This window comes from Labrus mixtus, chromosome 13, assembly GCF_963584025.1.
Source record: "Labrus mixtus chromosome 13, fLabMix1.1, whole genome shotgun sequence".
In the NCBI taxonomy this organism is placed as follows: Eukaryota; Metazoa; Chordata; class Actinopteri; order Labriformes; family Labridae; genus Labrus; species Labrus mixtus.
The window spans coordinates 25,748,621-25,762,343 of record NC_083624.1 but is presented as its reverse complement, the minus strand read 5'-3'; the positions used below and the strand labels follow the sequence as shown (position 1 = coordinate 25,762,343).

At 42.1% G+C, this 13,723-nt stretch overlaps 1 protein-coding gene across 1 annotated transcript in view; it reads left to right on the top strand.

Annotated features, from left to right (window-relative positions):
- The window catches only part of lrp2a (low density lipoprotein receptor-related protein 2a), a 46,063-nt gene that overhangs the window by 12,989 nt on the left and 19,351 nt on the right, over positions 1-13,723 (top strand). Inside the window, exons 17-41 of the mRNA XM_061054402.1 lie at positions 272-464; positions 959-1,084; positions 1,284-1,414; positions 1,628-1,765; positions 1,868-2,149; positions 2,281-2,520; positions 3,072-3,191; positions 3,636-3,752; positions 3,877-4,257; positions 4,596-4,610; positions 4,960-5,208; positions 5,822-6,033; positions 6,167-6,351; positions 6,554-6,782; positions 6,944-7,121; positions 7,322-7,450; positions 8,158-8,324; positions 8,545-8,688; positions 8,860-8,969; positions 9,530-9,707; positions 9,820-10,033; positions 10,124-10,363; positions 11,507-11,695; positions 12,488-13,420; positions 13,538-13,703. Of these exons, the coding sequence (XP_060910385.1) occupies positions 272-464; positions 959-1,084; positions 1,284-1,414; positions 1,628-1,765; positions 1,868-2,149; positions 2,281-2,520; positions 3,072-3,191; positions 3,636-3,752; positions 3,877-4,257; positions 4,596-4,610; positions 4,960-5,208; positions 5,822-6,033; positions 6,167-6,351; positions 6,554-6,782; positions 6,944-7,121; positions 7,322-7,450; positions 8,158-8,324; positions 8,545-8,688; positions 8,860-8,969; positions 9,530-9,707; positions 9,820-10,033; positions 10,124-10,363; positions 11,507-11,695; positions 12,488-13,420; positions 13,538-13,703 (5,266 nt within the window). The remainder of the gene's footprint in view (positions 1-271; positions 465-958; positions 1,085-1,283; positions 1,415-1,627; positions 1,766-1,867; positions 2,150-2,280; positions 2,521-3,071; positions 3,192-3,635; positions 3,753-3,876; positions 4,258-4,595; positions 4,611-4,959; positions 5,209-5,821; positions 6,034-6,166; positions 6,352-6,553; positions 6,783-6,943; positions 7,122-7,321; positions 7,451-8,157; positions 8,325-8,544; positions 8,689-8,859; positions 8,970-9,529; positions 9,708-9,819; positions 10,034-10,123; positions 10,364-11,506; positions 11,696-12,487; positions 13,421-13,537; positions 13,704-13,723) is intronic.

Here is a 13,723-nt window from a genome sequence, read left to right as displayed (position 1 = left end):
TCTAACACATTTTTGCACTTTTTGATAATTAGTTTAAAAACTGTCACTTAAGTTGTGTAAAGGACTTGCTAACGTGATAATCCACAAGCAGTCATGGAGCACAACAAAAGAAACTCCCCTGCTCTGATCAGTGATGTTGTTTTTGGAGCTGCTCTAGTTTCTTTCTGTCAGGTCCACATGGGGAAAATGCAAGCTGACAGCCTATTTATTTAAATGTGTTCCTCTTTCATCTCGGTGTAAAACTGGTTTCTGACTGCTTTGATCTGCACAGGGAGGGAGGCACTGGCAGCCAATAGAGTGGATGGAGTGGAGGACCTGGCTTATGACTGGATTTCAAAAAACCTCTACTGGACCGACCCACGATACAGGAGCATATCGGTCATGAAGCTGGCTGATAAGTCCAGGAGAGCCATCGTACAAAACCTCAACAACCCCAGGGCCATCGTGGTGCATCCTCTCATTGGGTAAACAAATATTGACACAATATAGATACAAAGAAGTATGAAGGACATTTTCATTGTACTTATGCAGAGAGTTTACATAACTGATTGATAATGAAGAGTCAACAGTGACTAAGTCCCTTAAAAATACACAAGAGTTCTTTTTATTGGTATCTGGTAACAAATTATAGTGCACACCATTTCAAACTTTTCTTCCAATAAAGCCCTCACCTGATTAATGAAATCTTTATTAAGAGCAAGCTGTTATTTCCAGTTACCTCAAAGTCATAAGGCCTCTGTGACCAACAGCTGAGATTAGTTCAGCGTGAAGGGCAGTATTGTAGAGACCACTAAGAAGTTGGCTTAAGCAGAAAAGCTCTACAATGTGGAAGTATCCAAAATCTGGAAATATGACGTCTAAGTTGTGGTTTTTGTCATGTGAATACAAAGTATTCAAAGTAGGTAACTTCTTTAAAGGGAAATGACATTGACACTCATTGTTTGTTTTACACTGACAGATATATTTTTTGGACCGATTGGTACCGGCCGGCGAAAATTATGAGGGCTTGGGGCGATGGGTCACATGCCGTGTCTATAGTAAACACTACTCTTGGCTGGCCTAATGGTTTGGCTATAGACTGGAGGTGAGTCAAACGTTTTCTATAGCCATTTAGCTAAGAGAACTGTTCCACAATGCACCTTTTCATTAGGCTTAGCATTTATGTAATTATTCACTGTTTACCCTATGGTTGCTATAGCAAGGGTTTCTTCCATTCATTCTCCTGACAGCATTTGGAGCTCCCTTATTTAAAACTCTTACTCTCTTTCTTTATCTTCACCTAGCTCAATGCGTCTGTATTGGGTGGATGCCTTCTTCGACAAGATTGAGCACAGCAATTTTGATGGACAAAATAGGTTGTCTTTGGACCGCATTACCCAGATCTCCCATCCATTTGGTCTCACCATTTTCGAAGGTAATTAGCACAGGAAAAGACATTCATCTGAAAAGTTTCAATAAAATGATCACATATTTCCTCTTAATTAAAAGGGAGGTTGTTTCATTGTCAATTACATAGACTTTGGTTTGTCATTCTTGCTGGTCATGTTAAAAGAGCAATTACTGTTACAACGAGGAGGTGAAAGATAATGTAATCAAGGTTTTGCTCTGTTGCTCTTGTGCTTTGAAGGCTATGCATACTTTACTGACTGGCGCCTGGGTGGCATTGTACGTGTGCGCAAGACTGATGGTGGGGAGATGGTCGTTATCAGAAGGGGAATCAGCCACATCATGCATGTCAAATCTTTCAACTCCAACTCTCAGATTGGTCGGTAGCTCTATCCACATCTCCTCTCGCTCCACTTTTCCTGCATAGCTGGGACTCTTGTCAGTCGTAATCTCGGTAATTACTCTCCGCTCTCCTTCTCAGGTTCCAACCTCTGCAACAGGCAGACAAATCCTAATGGAGACTGCAGCCACTTCTGCTTCCCAGCCCCAGACTCTCAGAGGGTGTGCGGCTGTCCGTACGGCATGAAACTGCTGCCCAACCATCAGACGTGTGTGGAGGACGCGTCCAACGAGCCCCCGACTCTGCAGTGCGGTGCCAACTCCTTCTCCTGTGGCAACGGCAAATGTGTCCCAAACAGCTACAGATGCGACGGTGTTGACGACTGTCATGACAACAGTGACGAAGTCAACTGTGGAATTAACAGTAATGTTTTGTTTCTTTCTAAATCCAGTTTGTACTAAAGGCCTGTTGTGACCTGTGAAAAATCTGTTTTATGTCTTTTTGTGATTAAAAATGCAGCTTAAAATAATTCATTTGAATCATCTCCTTTTCAGACAACACGTGCTCTTCCACTGCTTTCACCTGTGTCAATAAGCACTGTGTACCGCTGCGATGGCGTTGTGACGGACAGAATGACTGTTTTGATAACAGCGATGAGTTGAACTGCCCCACACGGGTTCCTGGAACGTGCCCTGCCAATCAGTTCACCTGTGCCAACAACCGCTGCGTCCCACACACCTGGCGCTGCGACACTGATAACGACTGTGGAGACGGTTCAGACGAAGCTGACTGCCGTGGGTATCCCTACAGAGCCTGTCCACTTAAAATTAATAGGATTGGCATACAGTGGCTGTTTTGTTAATTTCTTAATACAAAGAGTAGAAACAGGCACATATTTATTGCAATGGCTGAACATCACATGCAAATATATTTGCAAACACATAGTTATTAAAGAATGTTAGTTTGCACACTAAACATTGAGTGTCAAACAACTGAATTGTATACACATTGATAAAATCTTGTTTAGTGCATTCGTTATGAAATAATTTAGATATTTTACAAGTTTAAATTGCAATTTGTACAATTTTTCAATTTAAACCATCAAAAAACTTGCAAGTGATTCCACCTATGTCAGGTTTCCTAATAAAAAAATGGTATTTGAAATAACTTTTTATGGTAATAAATGACACTGAATTGGCTGTGGACCCACACTCAGCTACTTATGGGAGCACATTTTTTGTCCCTAAAACAATTAAAATGAACAATATTTGCATTGAAGGAGTAGGAAGGAAAGCTCTAGGTTTAGTATCTTGATTAATTGCTGTATCACAATTTGTGTTAATAGATCTTGGAAGCACATGTCACCCAGGACAGTTTCAGTGTCCAGACCACCGCTGCATAGACCCTGCCTACGTCTGTGATGGTGACAGGGACTGTGTTGATGGGGCAGATGAGCAGGGATGTGGTAAGTACCTTTCAATGTTTCTATTTGTACTTCTTTTACTTCTTCTTCTATACATATTGCTGCTTCTGTTTATTTCTGCTATTTCTGCTTGTAATTAAAAAGCTCTTTTAATAAGTTACTTATCAGATTTATTATCTTTACCTGTTCTCTTTGATATTGTAAATTGGAACTTTATCAACCCTCAAAAGAAGAATTCATTCATTCACTCACTCATTCATGAATTTACTCGTGCATTCAGCAATGCCCTTGTATCAGCTGATCGTGCTTAAAAAGTTGCTGAGGTCAATTGAATGCTCTTTAAAATTCGACAAGTGTTTGCCAAGCCTCTTAGTTTATTGACCTCATTACTCCGTGTTGCACAACAATAGAGCTCCGCATGTACAGTATATAAACCAGAGAAATATCGGATGCCAGATTTAACACACTCAACTGGATTTTTTTCAGTCTACAACTGCACTGCAAATGAGTTCAAGTGCTCCAGCAGTCACCAGTGTGTCAACGCCTACTACCGCTGTGATGGAGTGTTTGACTGCAGCGATCGCTCAGATGAGCAAGGCTGTCGTAAGTATTTGAATTAAATAAAACATACATTATACAAGCATTGTTCAGTGTTCAAGTTTGTGCTTTTAAAAAATATATTTTGTACAGTTCTCACAAGCTGTTTGTTCTGTTTTTTTCATCCCAGCTACTAGGCCACCTGGTATGTGCCACCACGAGAGTGAGTTCCAGTGTCAGTCAGACGGAAGCTGTGTCCCGTCTACCTGGGAGTGTGATGGTCACCCAGACTGTGAGGATGGCAGCGACGAACACCACGCCTGCCCACCTCGCACCTGTCCTTCCTCGCTCTTCCGCTGTGACAACGGTAACTGTGTGCTGCGCAGCTGGCTGTGTGACGGTGACAACGACTGCAGGGACATGAGTGACGAAAGAGACTGTCCCACACCGCCTTTCAGATGCCCGAGCTGGCAGTGGCAGTGCCCCGGCCACAGTGTGTGCATCAACACCACCTCTGTGTGTGACAACACTCCTGATTGCCCAAACGGTGCTGACGAGTCTCCTCTTTGCAGTAAGTCAGGTCTTTGCTTTCTCTGTAAGCCTGGAACATGATCTTTGTCCATTTGAGTTGATTGTTTTATCACATTTCTAAGATTGCTGACCTTCTCAAATTCAATCAAATTTCACATGACATGACAAACAGGATCATACTCTTAATTATTTTTTATTGACTTTGACATTCCTGTAATGCCTGAACTCTATAAACAGACTCATTTTTTTGTGTCGGATGTTAAGTGTTTGTCTTTGGATTTTTTTGTGTTAAAATCATGCATGTGTGTGATTTGAGCTGTATTAACCGAAAAATTATCTGTGATTTTCCTTTCTTGCCTTCTTTCTCACTACTTTCAGATGAGCCTTTGCCAGGTAGGAACAAACTCTAAATCATTGCCAGAAAATGCTGCAAGTAGATTTGATTCATTTTCAACAAAAAAGTAGATTTGTTTCCAAACATAATCAATGAAAAATGTTGTTGCCAGTAGAGTGAATGTGGTAAGTGTTGCAACAAATGTGCATAAAATATAGTTGGTTGGCCCAGATTAACTACAAAATAAGTAGTAAGTGCTTTGTTGTTTATTATTTAGCATAAGAGAATGTATATAAGTTCAATTATTTGATAGATTTTGTATTTGTGTTGCTTAAGCTATCATCTACTTGGATGATTTTCATTTCCATTTTGGGGTTTTAATTTCTGCTTTCTCTGCTTTAAACTCAGATCAGGAGAGTTGCTCTGACAACAACGCTGGCTGCACTCACGGTTGCATACAAGGCCCGTTTGGTGCCCAGTGCACCTGTCCTGTGGGTTACCAGCTGAGCAATGACTCGAAAACCTGCGAGGATATAGATGAATGCAACCCCCCTGGACAGTGTAGCCAGCACTGCTTTAATGAGAGGGGCTCTTTCCGCTGCCACTGCCAGGATGGTTACACTCTGGAAGCAGACCAGCGTACCTGCAAGACTTCAGGTGAGGCGGGATTTGTCTTAATCCTGCTGTGATTGGAACACTGTGCACATCTGGGAGTCCTGTAAAACAACCCATCATTTCATAATGCAGTAAAATAGGAAATGGGCCAATAATCTTTCCCACAGTAATTTGGTTGTCAAGATGATTAGCCTATACCTCACATGCCTCAGTTGCCTCCGCTGTGCAGGGCAGGAATGAGCAGTGATAAAGGGGGGAGCTTGGCCCCCTGACTGCAGGACAGACACAATGTCTTTCTTCTCCCTTGTCTCTCCCTGCTGCTCTGATTTCTTAAGATAAGACAAATAACATATATGTCAGTCACTGGCCATCATTGGTGTAATTAGGACATAATCACAAACAAAGGGCTGTTTATGGGGAGCGTGCCTGACATAAGCTCCTCTTCCACACAGATAACCCGCTGAAAGGCTTTGCAATACAATAGGTCATTATTTGGACAAAAGTGCATTCCCCATGGATGGCTATTTGAGCAGGGTCTATTTAACAGTCCTGTGTAGAGTTTTGGTAGACATGCAAAAACTGACAAGTGATCTTATTAGCATGAGAATGGACATGAAAAAAAAAGATAACAGAGCTTTTGATGTCTACTTTACAGATTCTCGTCAGGCATTCCTGTTAGTGGCGAGCCGAAATCAGATTGTGCAAGATGACATAACTGCTCAGCCCAATGTGGTCCGGTCCCTCGTTCGAGATGGACGCAACATCGTGGCCCTGGATTTTGACTCGGTTACAGAGCGTGTGTACTGGTCTGACACAAGCCAGGACAGAATATGGAGTGCAAATAAAAATGGCACTGACAGAACTGTGGTGAGTTTTTTTTGTTCTTTTTGTCACCAGTTACATTTAACATTGAAACATTTTGTGTTTATTGTCAGCTTTACATGCAGTATTATGTTTTCCCTTTAACATATGTAACTAAGAACCAGTCTCTTGTCTATAGATCTTTGACAGTGGGGTGACTGTAACAGAGAGCCTGGCTGTGGACTGGGTGGGCAGGAACCTGTACTGGACCGACTACGTTTTGGAGACAATTGAAGTGTCTAAACTGGATGGCACCCATCGCACTGTATTAGTCAGTCAAAACGTAACCAACCCCAGAGGCCTGGTGCTGGACCCAAGGGATAGGTCAGTGACATACAGAGAAACAACAACATTTGTGCTGTGTTATGCAGCTGTATTTTTATTACTTATTGAACTTTAATCCATCTATCAGTAATACTCATCCATGTAAATATTCCATAGCTAAATTGAATCTGAAGTCCTCAATCCTAAGTCCTACATTATGGCCTCTGCTTGATGTGAGAGATGATGGGCATTTGTTTTGCAGTGCTCACCTGATGTTTTGGACCGACTGGGGGAGAAACCCCCGCATTGAGAAGGCCAGCATGGACGGGAAACTGAGGACCGTCATCATTAGCAACAAGCTTTATTGGCCCAATGGGCTCACAATCGACTACCCAAACAATTTGTTGTACTTTGCTGATGCCTACTTGGATTTCATCGACTTCTGTGATTACGACGGCAACAACAGGAAGCAAGTTCTGGCCAGTGACTTGGTGAGTGTATTAGAAGGGAAACTTCTTTCTGATTGCACATTTTTCTGAATTCTCTTTAAAGCTTTTAAATACATAAAAATGAACAGAGAACATTACATTTCCTTTTCCAGTAGCATGTGTAAGACACACTTTTTTTTTCTTTTGCTACTCTCTATGTAAAGGTACTGCAACATCCCCACGCAATTACCATTTTTGAGGATTTTGTCTATTGGACCGACAGATACATCAACCGTGTGATGCGAGCCCATAAGTGGCATGGGGAGAACCAGACAGTGATGCTGTTCAACCTCCCTCAGCCTATGGGTCTGGTGGCAGTACACCAAGCAAGGCAGCCGGCAGGTACGTCAAAGATAATCCATATTCTCTGTTTTTCCAGTATTAACTAATGTTGAAAAAATAATTGGCAACGGCATTATGATGGTTCTCGTATTGAATGTGATGCAGCAGGGACTTTGTCTTTTTCTGTAAAAACTTTTAAAGTAACTCTACAGAAACCGTGATTATGGGGTCATGCATGTGTGTTTTTCACAATTTTTAAGGTGAGAATCACTGCTTGAGGAGTCCCTGTACTCATATCTGCCTGCTCTCCGCGGTGGGGCCGAGCTACTTCTCATGTGCCTGCCCCTCAGGCTGGACTCTGGCAGAAGACCAAATCACCTGCAACAGAGGTATGCATCTCTGCCAAATGAAGGGGAACACTCGTCGCTCAGTTTGATGAAAAAGGAAGTGGGGTCAGATGCAGTTGATAAGTCGATGCACTCCTGAGGGATTCCTCTAAAAAAAGCAATCCTGTTGTGGAACTTATGGCTTTTAATTCATATTCCAAGCATATCAGTGCTGTAAGAGGAGACAGCTTATAAAACACCAATTTAGTGTGGAAATCGATCCAGGCACTTGTCAACAGTGTCCCAATTAGATTCTCTTGTAAACTGCTGTACCTGTCATACATATTTAGAATCATATAAGCACGTCTTTCAAGGTCTTAAGAAGACAAGGGACCTTTAATTCAAAGTCCTTCTTGGGTCAACAGCTTAACTCATCTCAGGTTTCAGCCTATTCAAGCCAAGCAGAACACAGTCTCCCCCTGAGGCCAACGATTATCCAAGAATGAAAATGCCCCACAGCCATTCATCGATTCTAATCTCCGACCACAAAGCAAATCAGATCGTGGAAACAACTTTCACCAGACAATCCTCTTTATAGATAGTGGTCTGATAGATATCTATTTTGTACCAGGTTTTAAACCACTGTAACAAGAGATTAACCTTGACTAAATCTACATCCAAAAATGTTCTTTTGAAGCTCTGTTTAAAAAGACTCCTTCAAGGGAGCAAGTTTTAATTTGATGCTTTTATGTGATCTGTTTTCCTTGTAGGTGAAGATCCATTCCTGGTGGTTGTGAGAGACAGCATCATCTATGGCATTTCTTTGAACCCAGAGGACAAGAGTAATGATGCTATGGTCCCTGTAGCTGGGCTTCAGAATGGCTATGATGTTGACTTTGATGACAATGAACAGGCCATCTACTGGGTGGAGCACCCGGTAAGTTACTGTCCAAAGACATCTTTTCAAATTTTTGTTAATCTTAGTCTGCTACATTAAATAGAGAATGTGTGTTGCCTGTTTAGATACGAGTATAGATATATCTTGATTATACACACTAAATTAATTAGAACCATGTTTTGAAAAAAAATCTAAGATACACTCTTCACATCTGCATTCAGCAGTGGTTTAAACACATCTGTCTTCCTCTGTCCTCCAGGGTGAGATCCACAGGGTTAAGTCAGATGGTACTAACAGGACAGAGTTTGCCCCTGCAGCCATCCTTGGCTCCCCTGTTGGCCTGGCCTTAGACTGGATAACAGAGAACCTGTACTACACCAATCCAGCTACACAGTCGATTGAGGTGAGACGAATAGTACTTTGCCCAGTTCTGTTTTTTATCATTTTTATAGCCTTTACCTTAAACTTTTTTTTAAATTGCACCAGCAGAAGAGAAACAAGGACACCTAAACAGGAGCAGCATCACAACACATCTACACACTGTAAAATGAATGTTGTCTCTGTGTTTATTCAGGTTTTGAAGTTGAGAGGGGAGGTACAGTACCGGAAAACTCTGATCACAAATAACGGCTCTCCAACTGGCGCTGGAAGTCCTGTTGGTATCGCAGTGGACCCAGCACGTGGGTAAGCCCAATTTAACACAGTGCTGGCACAGGACTTCATCCCAACAGCTACTGAGCTCTAATAGCCTCCTCATCGCCTTCTGCTCTGCCTCTAGAGAGCAGTAAACCAGTGTTACTGAATACTCTGCCACACACTCAAACCTAAGCAGCATACATTAGTGTATGCTCAAGAAATCAGTGAAACCGTTCTAAGCATTCCTTTCTTACATTCAAATATTTTTCAGTCTGATTTGGGTTACTGACTATTTAATTCTTAACCTCAGATATGATCTTTTCCTTTGTGTGTTGAGATAATTCTCTAACTTAACAAAAACCCAAATATCCCAGTCAATTATCTCAGAAAAGGTTTTTTTCCCCTTAGTTGATATCCTGAATTCCTGAGAAGTTTATATTTTGGAGAATAAAGGTTCTTTTGTTGTCAAGTAATTCTTATCAGGATTGTTTGACAATAACATTTACATTAGACCATAAAAAGTAATAAGGAAATGGATCCATGGCAACATATAAAATATCTGAATGAAAAACTCCTCTCTATTTTTGTTTCTTGAATGTTTTTCTTAGCAAACTGTACTGGACAGATCAGGGAACAGAGAGCGGCATCCCTGCCAAAGTGGCATCTGCAGACATGGATGGCTTAAACCCTGTTATCTTGTTCACCAATAACCTCGATCACATCGAGTTCCTCACTGTGGACATCCAGGACAACAAGCTGTATTGGGCTGTAACAAGCACAGGCATGGTGGGTCTCATTCGATTAGTTTCTGACCAACATAACATGTTACATAATATAATTTTAATATGGGTTATCGCACAAACATTTGACTGAGTGTTTGGCATGTAAATCCTCACAGATTGAGCGTGGTGATCCAGATGGAAGTAACCGCATCACCATAGTGACAGGCCTGTCTCACCCCTGGGGTGTGGCTGTCCATCAAAACTACCTCTACTTCACTGACCGCGACTTTGAGGTCATAGAGCGCGTGGATAAGTCCACAGGTGCCAACAGGGTTGTGCTGCGAGACAACGTTTCTGGACTCAGAGTCCTGAAAGTGCATTACCGCGAGAGTGAGTGAGACATCGTCGTCTTTTTTCAACTTTGACTGTTTTCCAGCCATTGTTTCCTCTGCTGGTTTGTCACACTTTATTCTGTCTTAGCCTCTGCAGGTACATCCAACGGCTGCACCAACAATATGGGGGCGTGTGAGCAGCTCTGCTTGCCTCGACCGCAGAGTCTGTATACCTGTGCATGCGCCACAGGTTTTAAACTCAGTGCTGACAACAGGACCTGCACTCCCTACCAGTCCTATGTAGTGATCTCCACTCTGTCTGCAATCAAAGGCTTCAGTCTGGAGGGGGCCGACCATTCTGAAGCTATGGTGCCTGTGGCTGGAAGAGGTCAGTGATTCTCATAAAATAGCCTACAATGAAGCAGTATGTTTTAATAGAATTTTAATGTATCACATTTTTTACATATTTTAAGTATACAATTAAGGACAAAAGAGAAAATAAAGAGTAGGTGAAAGAAAAATGAGACAAAGGGCCAGATCCACAAAGATTGGATTGCAATAATAATAATAATAATAATAATAATAATAATAATAATAATAATAATAATAATAATTCTATGCTGGCACTAACACCCCCCCCCCAAAGTTGTCCTGCTCTTGTTTTGTGTCTTAATTTGGAGAAAAGTCTACTCCTTTGCTCTGTGCGGAGCTTCAATCTAAGCTGATGAAACTGTTTTGCTTACAGAAAGAAATTATCTGGGAGTGAAAACTTTTTCAAGATCAATTTTTGGCAATCTTTAAAAATGTAAAACAAGTTTCACTGTTTAGTAAAAAGCTTCCTCTCTGAATGGAGCAAGCAAGGGAAACTCGGTCAAAGAAAACTTGCATCCTCGTGCCTAACGGCTCCAAACCTCTCCACAGTTGTGGATGAAGTGTCAAGTCGCTGACAGCCCTGATTTTATAATAATAGTAATGTCAAAGTAATATCTACAGATTTAAACCTATAATTTATTTTAAAGTCACACAGAGGCAGCATTGTTTTCTGATCATTGGAAAGTTTGTAAATTACATCTCTTATAAGTATCGCTCCATATTTGCTCCACAAAAAGAGAGGAGGAGAAATTAAGCCAATGTAATACACAATGGTCTCAATGGTGTTAAATAGCACCACTGTAACTTCCTGTGGTAATTAGCGCTGGTCCTTGTCAATAAGAATGTATTTGCAACAAGGCTTTTAAGCATAGGAAGGGGAACATTTTGTACCAAATTTCTGAATATTCCCTAATTTACATGCACGCACATAAGACATGCACACCCAGGGCGCTATCTGCTTGGCAGTGTGGTTTGCACGCATCTCACCATTTGTATGTTCTTTGCTCTTATTTGCGCAGGTTTAGCGCACGCAAAAGCAGTGCAATCTTTTTGTGGAACTGGCCCTAACACAGTAACAAACACCAAATCAGAATTTCACAACATTTTTATATTTGAAGTAACAGCTAAAGTCTGTGATGTCTGTGTCATCCTCCTTCAGGCCGTAATGCTTTACACATCGATGTACACATGGCTTCCGGTTTGCTGTACTGGTGTGACTTCAGCAGCACCGTCGCAGCACAGAACGCGGTCAGACGGATCAAACCAGATGGCTCAGGATTACGTAGTGTAGTAACATCTGGGATTGGACGCAACGGGATACGAGGCATCGCTGTTGACTGGGTTGCAGGTATGTCACTGTGCCAGATGATGTTTAGTCACATTCTGCTAGACGTGTTGATTGATTGAAGTCAAATCCATCATGTACCCTCTCAGTTGAATTTCTAATATTTCTTAAATTTGATATATCCACCGAGTATCCATGTGAGGTACTCTCCTTACACTTAATTAACAGTTAAGATACAGATTAGTCACTGGTTAGATTTACTGGTTAGATTTGGTTAATTAAGTGGATGAAGATCAAGTTAATCACCATAAAAACATCCGACCATTGTATTATAGAATAGAAAGGGAACTGTTACTTTGTTTGTTATTGTCTCTGGTTTTGGCAGCAGAAACTGTTACTTCAAACTTTCGGTTGAGAGACAACCGACTCTACCACCTGAGCCTCAGCCGCTCCAATTTTGTAGTTCAATTCAAGATCATTTATTTCTGTCTTCAAAAATCAAAATTTTTCTACCTTTAAAGTTCAGATTTATCTTGTAAAACATATAGCACTCTTTATCTCTATGTGAAAAAACAAAACAAAAACAGAGAGCCTTTCTGGTTGACACAGGCCTTAGGCAGAAGAATGCCTAAAGTAGAGAAGTATAGTTTAAAAAGCTTCATCAAACAGCGATATCAGTTTCCTGGTGGTTAGATAATAGACAGTTTGATCAGGTAGTTTAGAAAAAGCAGAGACAGCTGCAGGCGGGAAAATGTGTTCGTAAGCTCATCCCTGTAAATGAACACATACCAGGGAACCTGTTGTGATTAATAATGAATATATGATACCATTTAAGATAATTGGATTTTTCTTTAGGAAACCTGTACTTCACCAACGCCTTCTTAACTGAGACCTACGTGGAGGTTCTACACCTCAACACCACTTTTCGCAGGGTGCTGCTGAAGACCCAGGTGGACATGCCACGCCACATCGTGGTTGACCCCAGAAACAGATACCTGTTCTGGGCCGACTATGGTCAGAACCCCAAAATTGAGCGAGCTCTTTTGGACGGAACCAACCGCACCGTTTTAGTGTCATCGGGGATTATTACTCCCAGAGGCCTCGCTGTGGACTGGCAAACTGGCTACATCTACTGGGTCGATGACTCCTTGGATATGATCGCCCGAGTCAATCCTCAAGGAGGAGAGACAGAAGTAGTCCGGTATGGCAGTCGCTATCCAACTCCTTATGGAATCACAGTGTTTGAGAATAGCATCATCTGGGTGGACAGGAACCTCAAGAAGGTGTTACAGGCGAGCAAAGAGCCGGGCAGCACAGAACAGCCGGTTGTCATCAGAGACAACATCAACATGCTGAGAGATGTCACTATCTTTGACCAGCATACCCAGCCCACCACGGCCCAGGAGCTGAACTACAACCCCTGCTTAGAGGATAATGGAGGCTGTGCACACTTCTGCTTTGCACTCCCGGCATCTATCATAAACAACCAGGAGAAAAAATGCAGCTGCGCTTTCGGGAATCTTGCAGCAGATAACGAGAACTGTGTGGTTTCAAGGGACGATTATCTCGTCTACACTACTGAGAGCACCGTGCGCAGCCTGCGCTTGGACCCTGAGGACCATGCATTACCCTTCCCTGTGGTCAATGTGCCACGTACATCTGTGGCTCTGGATTTCGACCTTACAGACGGGAGAGTCTACTTCACACAGAGCTCAGGAGCAGGAGCGAGCAAGATCAGCTACATCAGCCTGTCCTCTCCCACTGCGGCTCCTGTAGTGGTGGCTTATGGTATAATTTACACTACAACACACATGCTTTATGTATTCTTATTGAAATGTTTTTATGGATGTAGAAATGAATACCAGTGATGCTGCTGATGTTACTTTGGTTGTTGTGTTTGGACAGACCTAGGTGCTCCTGATGGTATTGCCTATGACTGGATAAACAAAAGAATTTATCACAGCGACTATGTCAACCAGAGCATCAGCTCCATGTCTGTGGATGGCTCTCAAAGGACTGTGATCGCACATGTGTCCAGGCCAAGGGCCATCATGCTGGATCCCTGCAGGGGGTGAGCTCAAACTATAAACA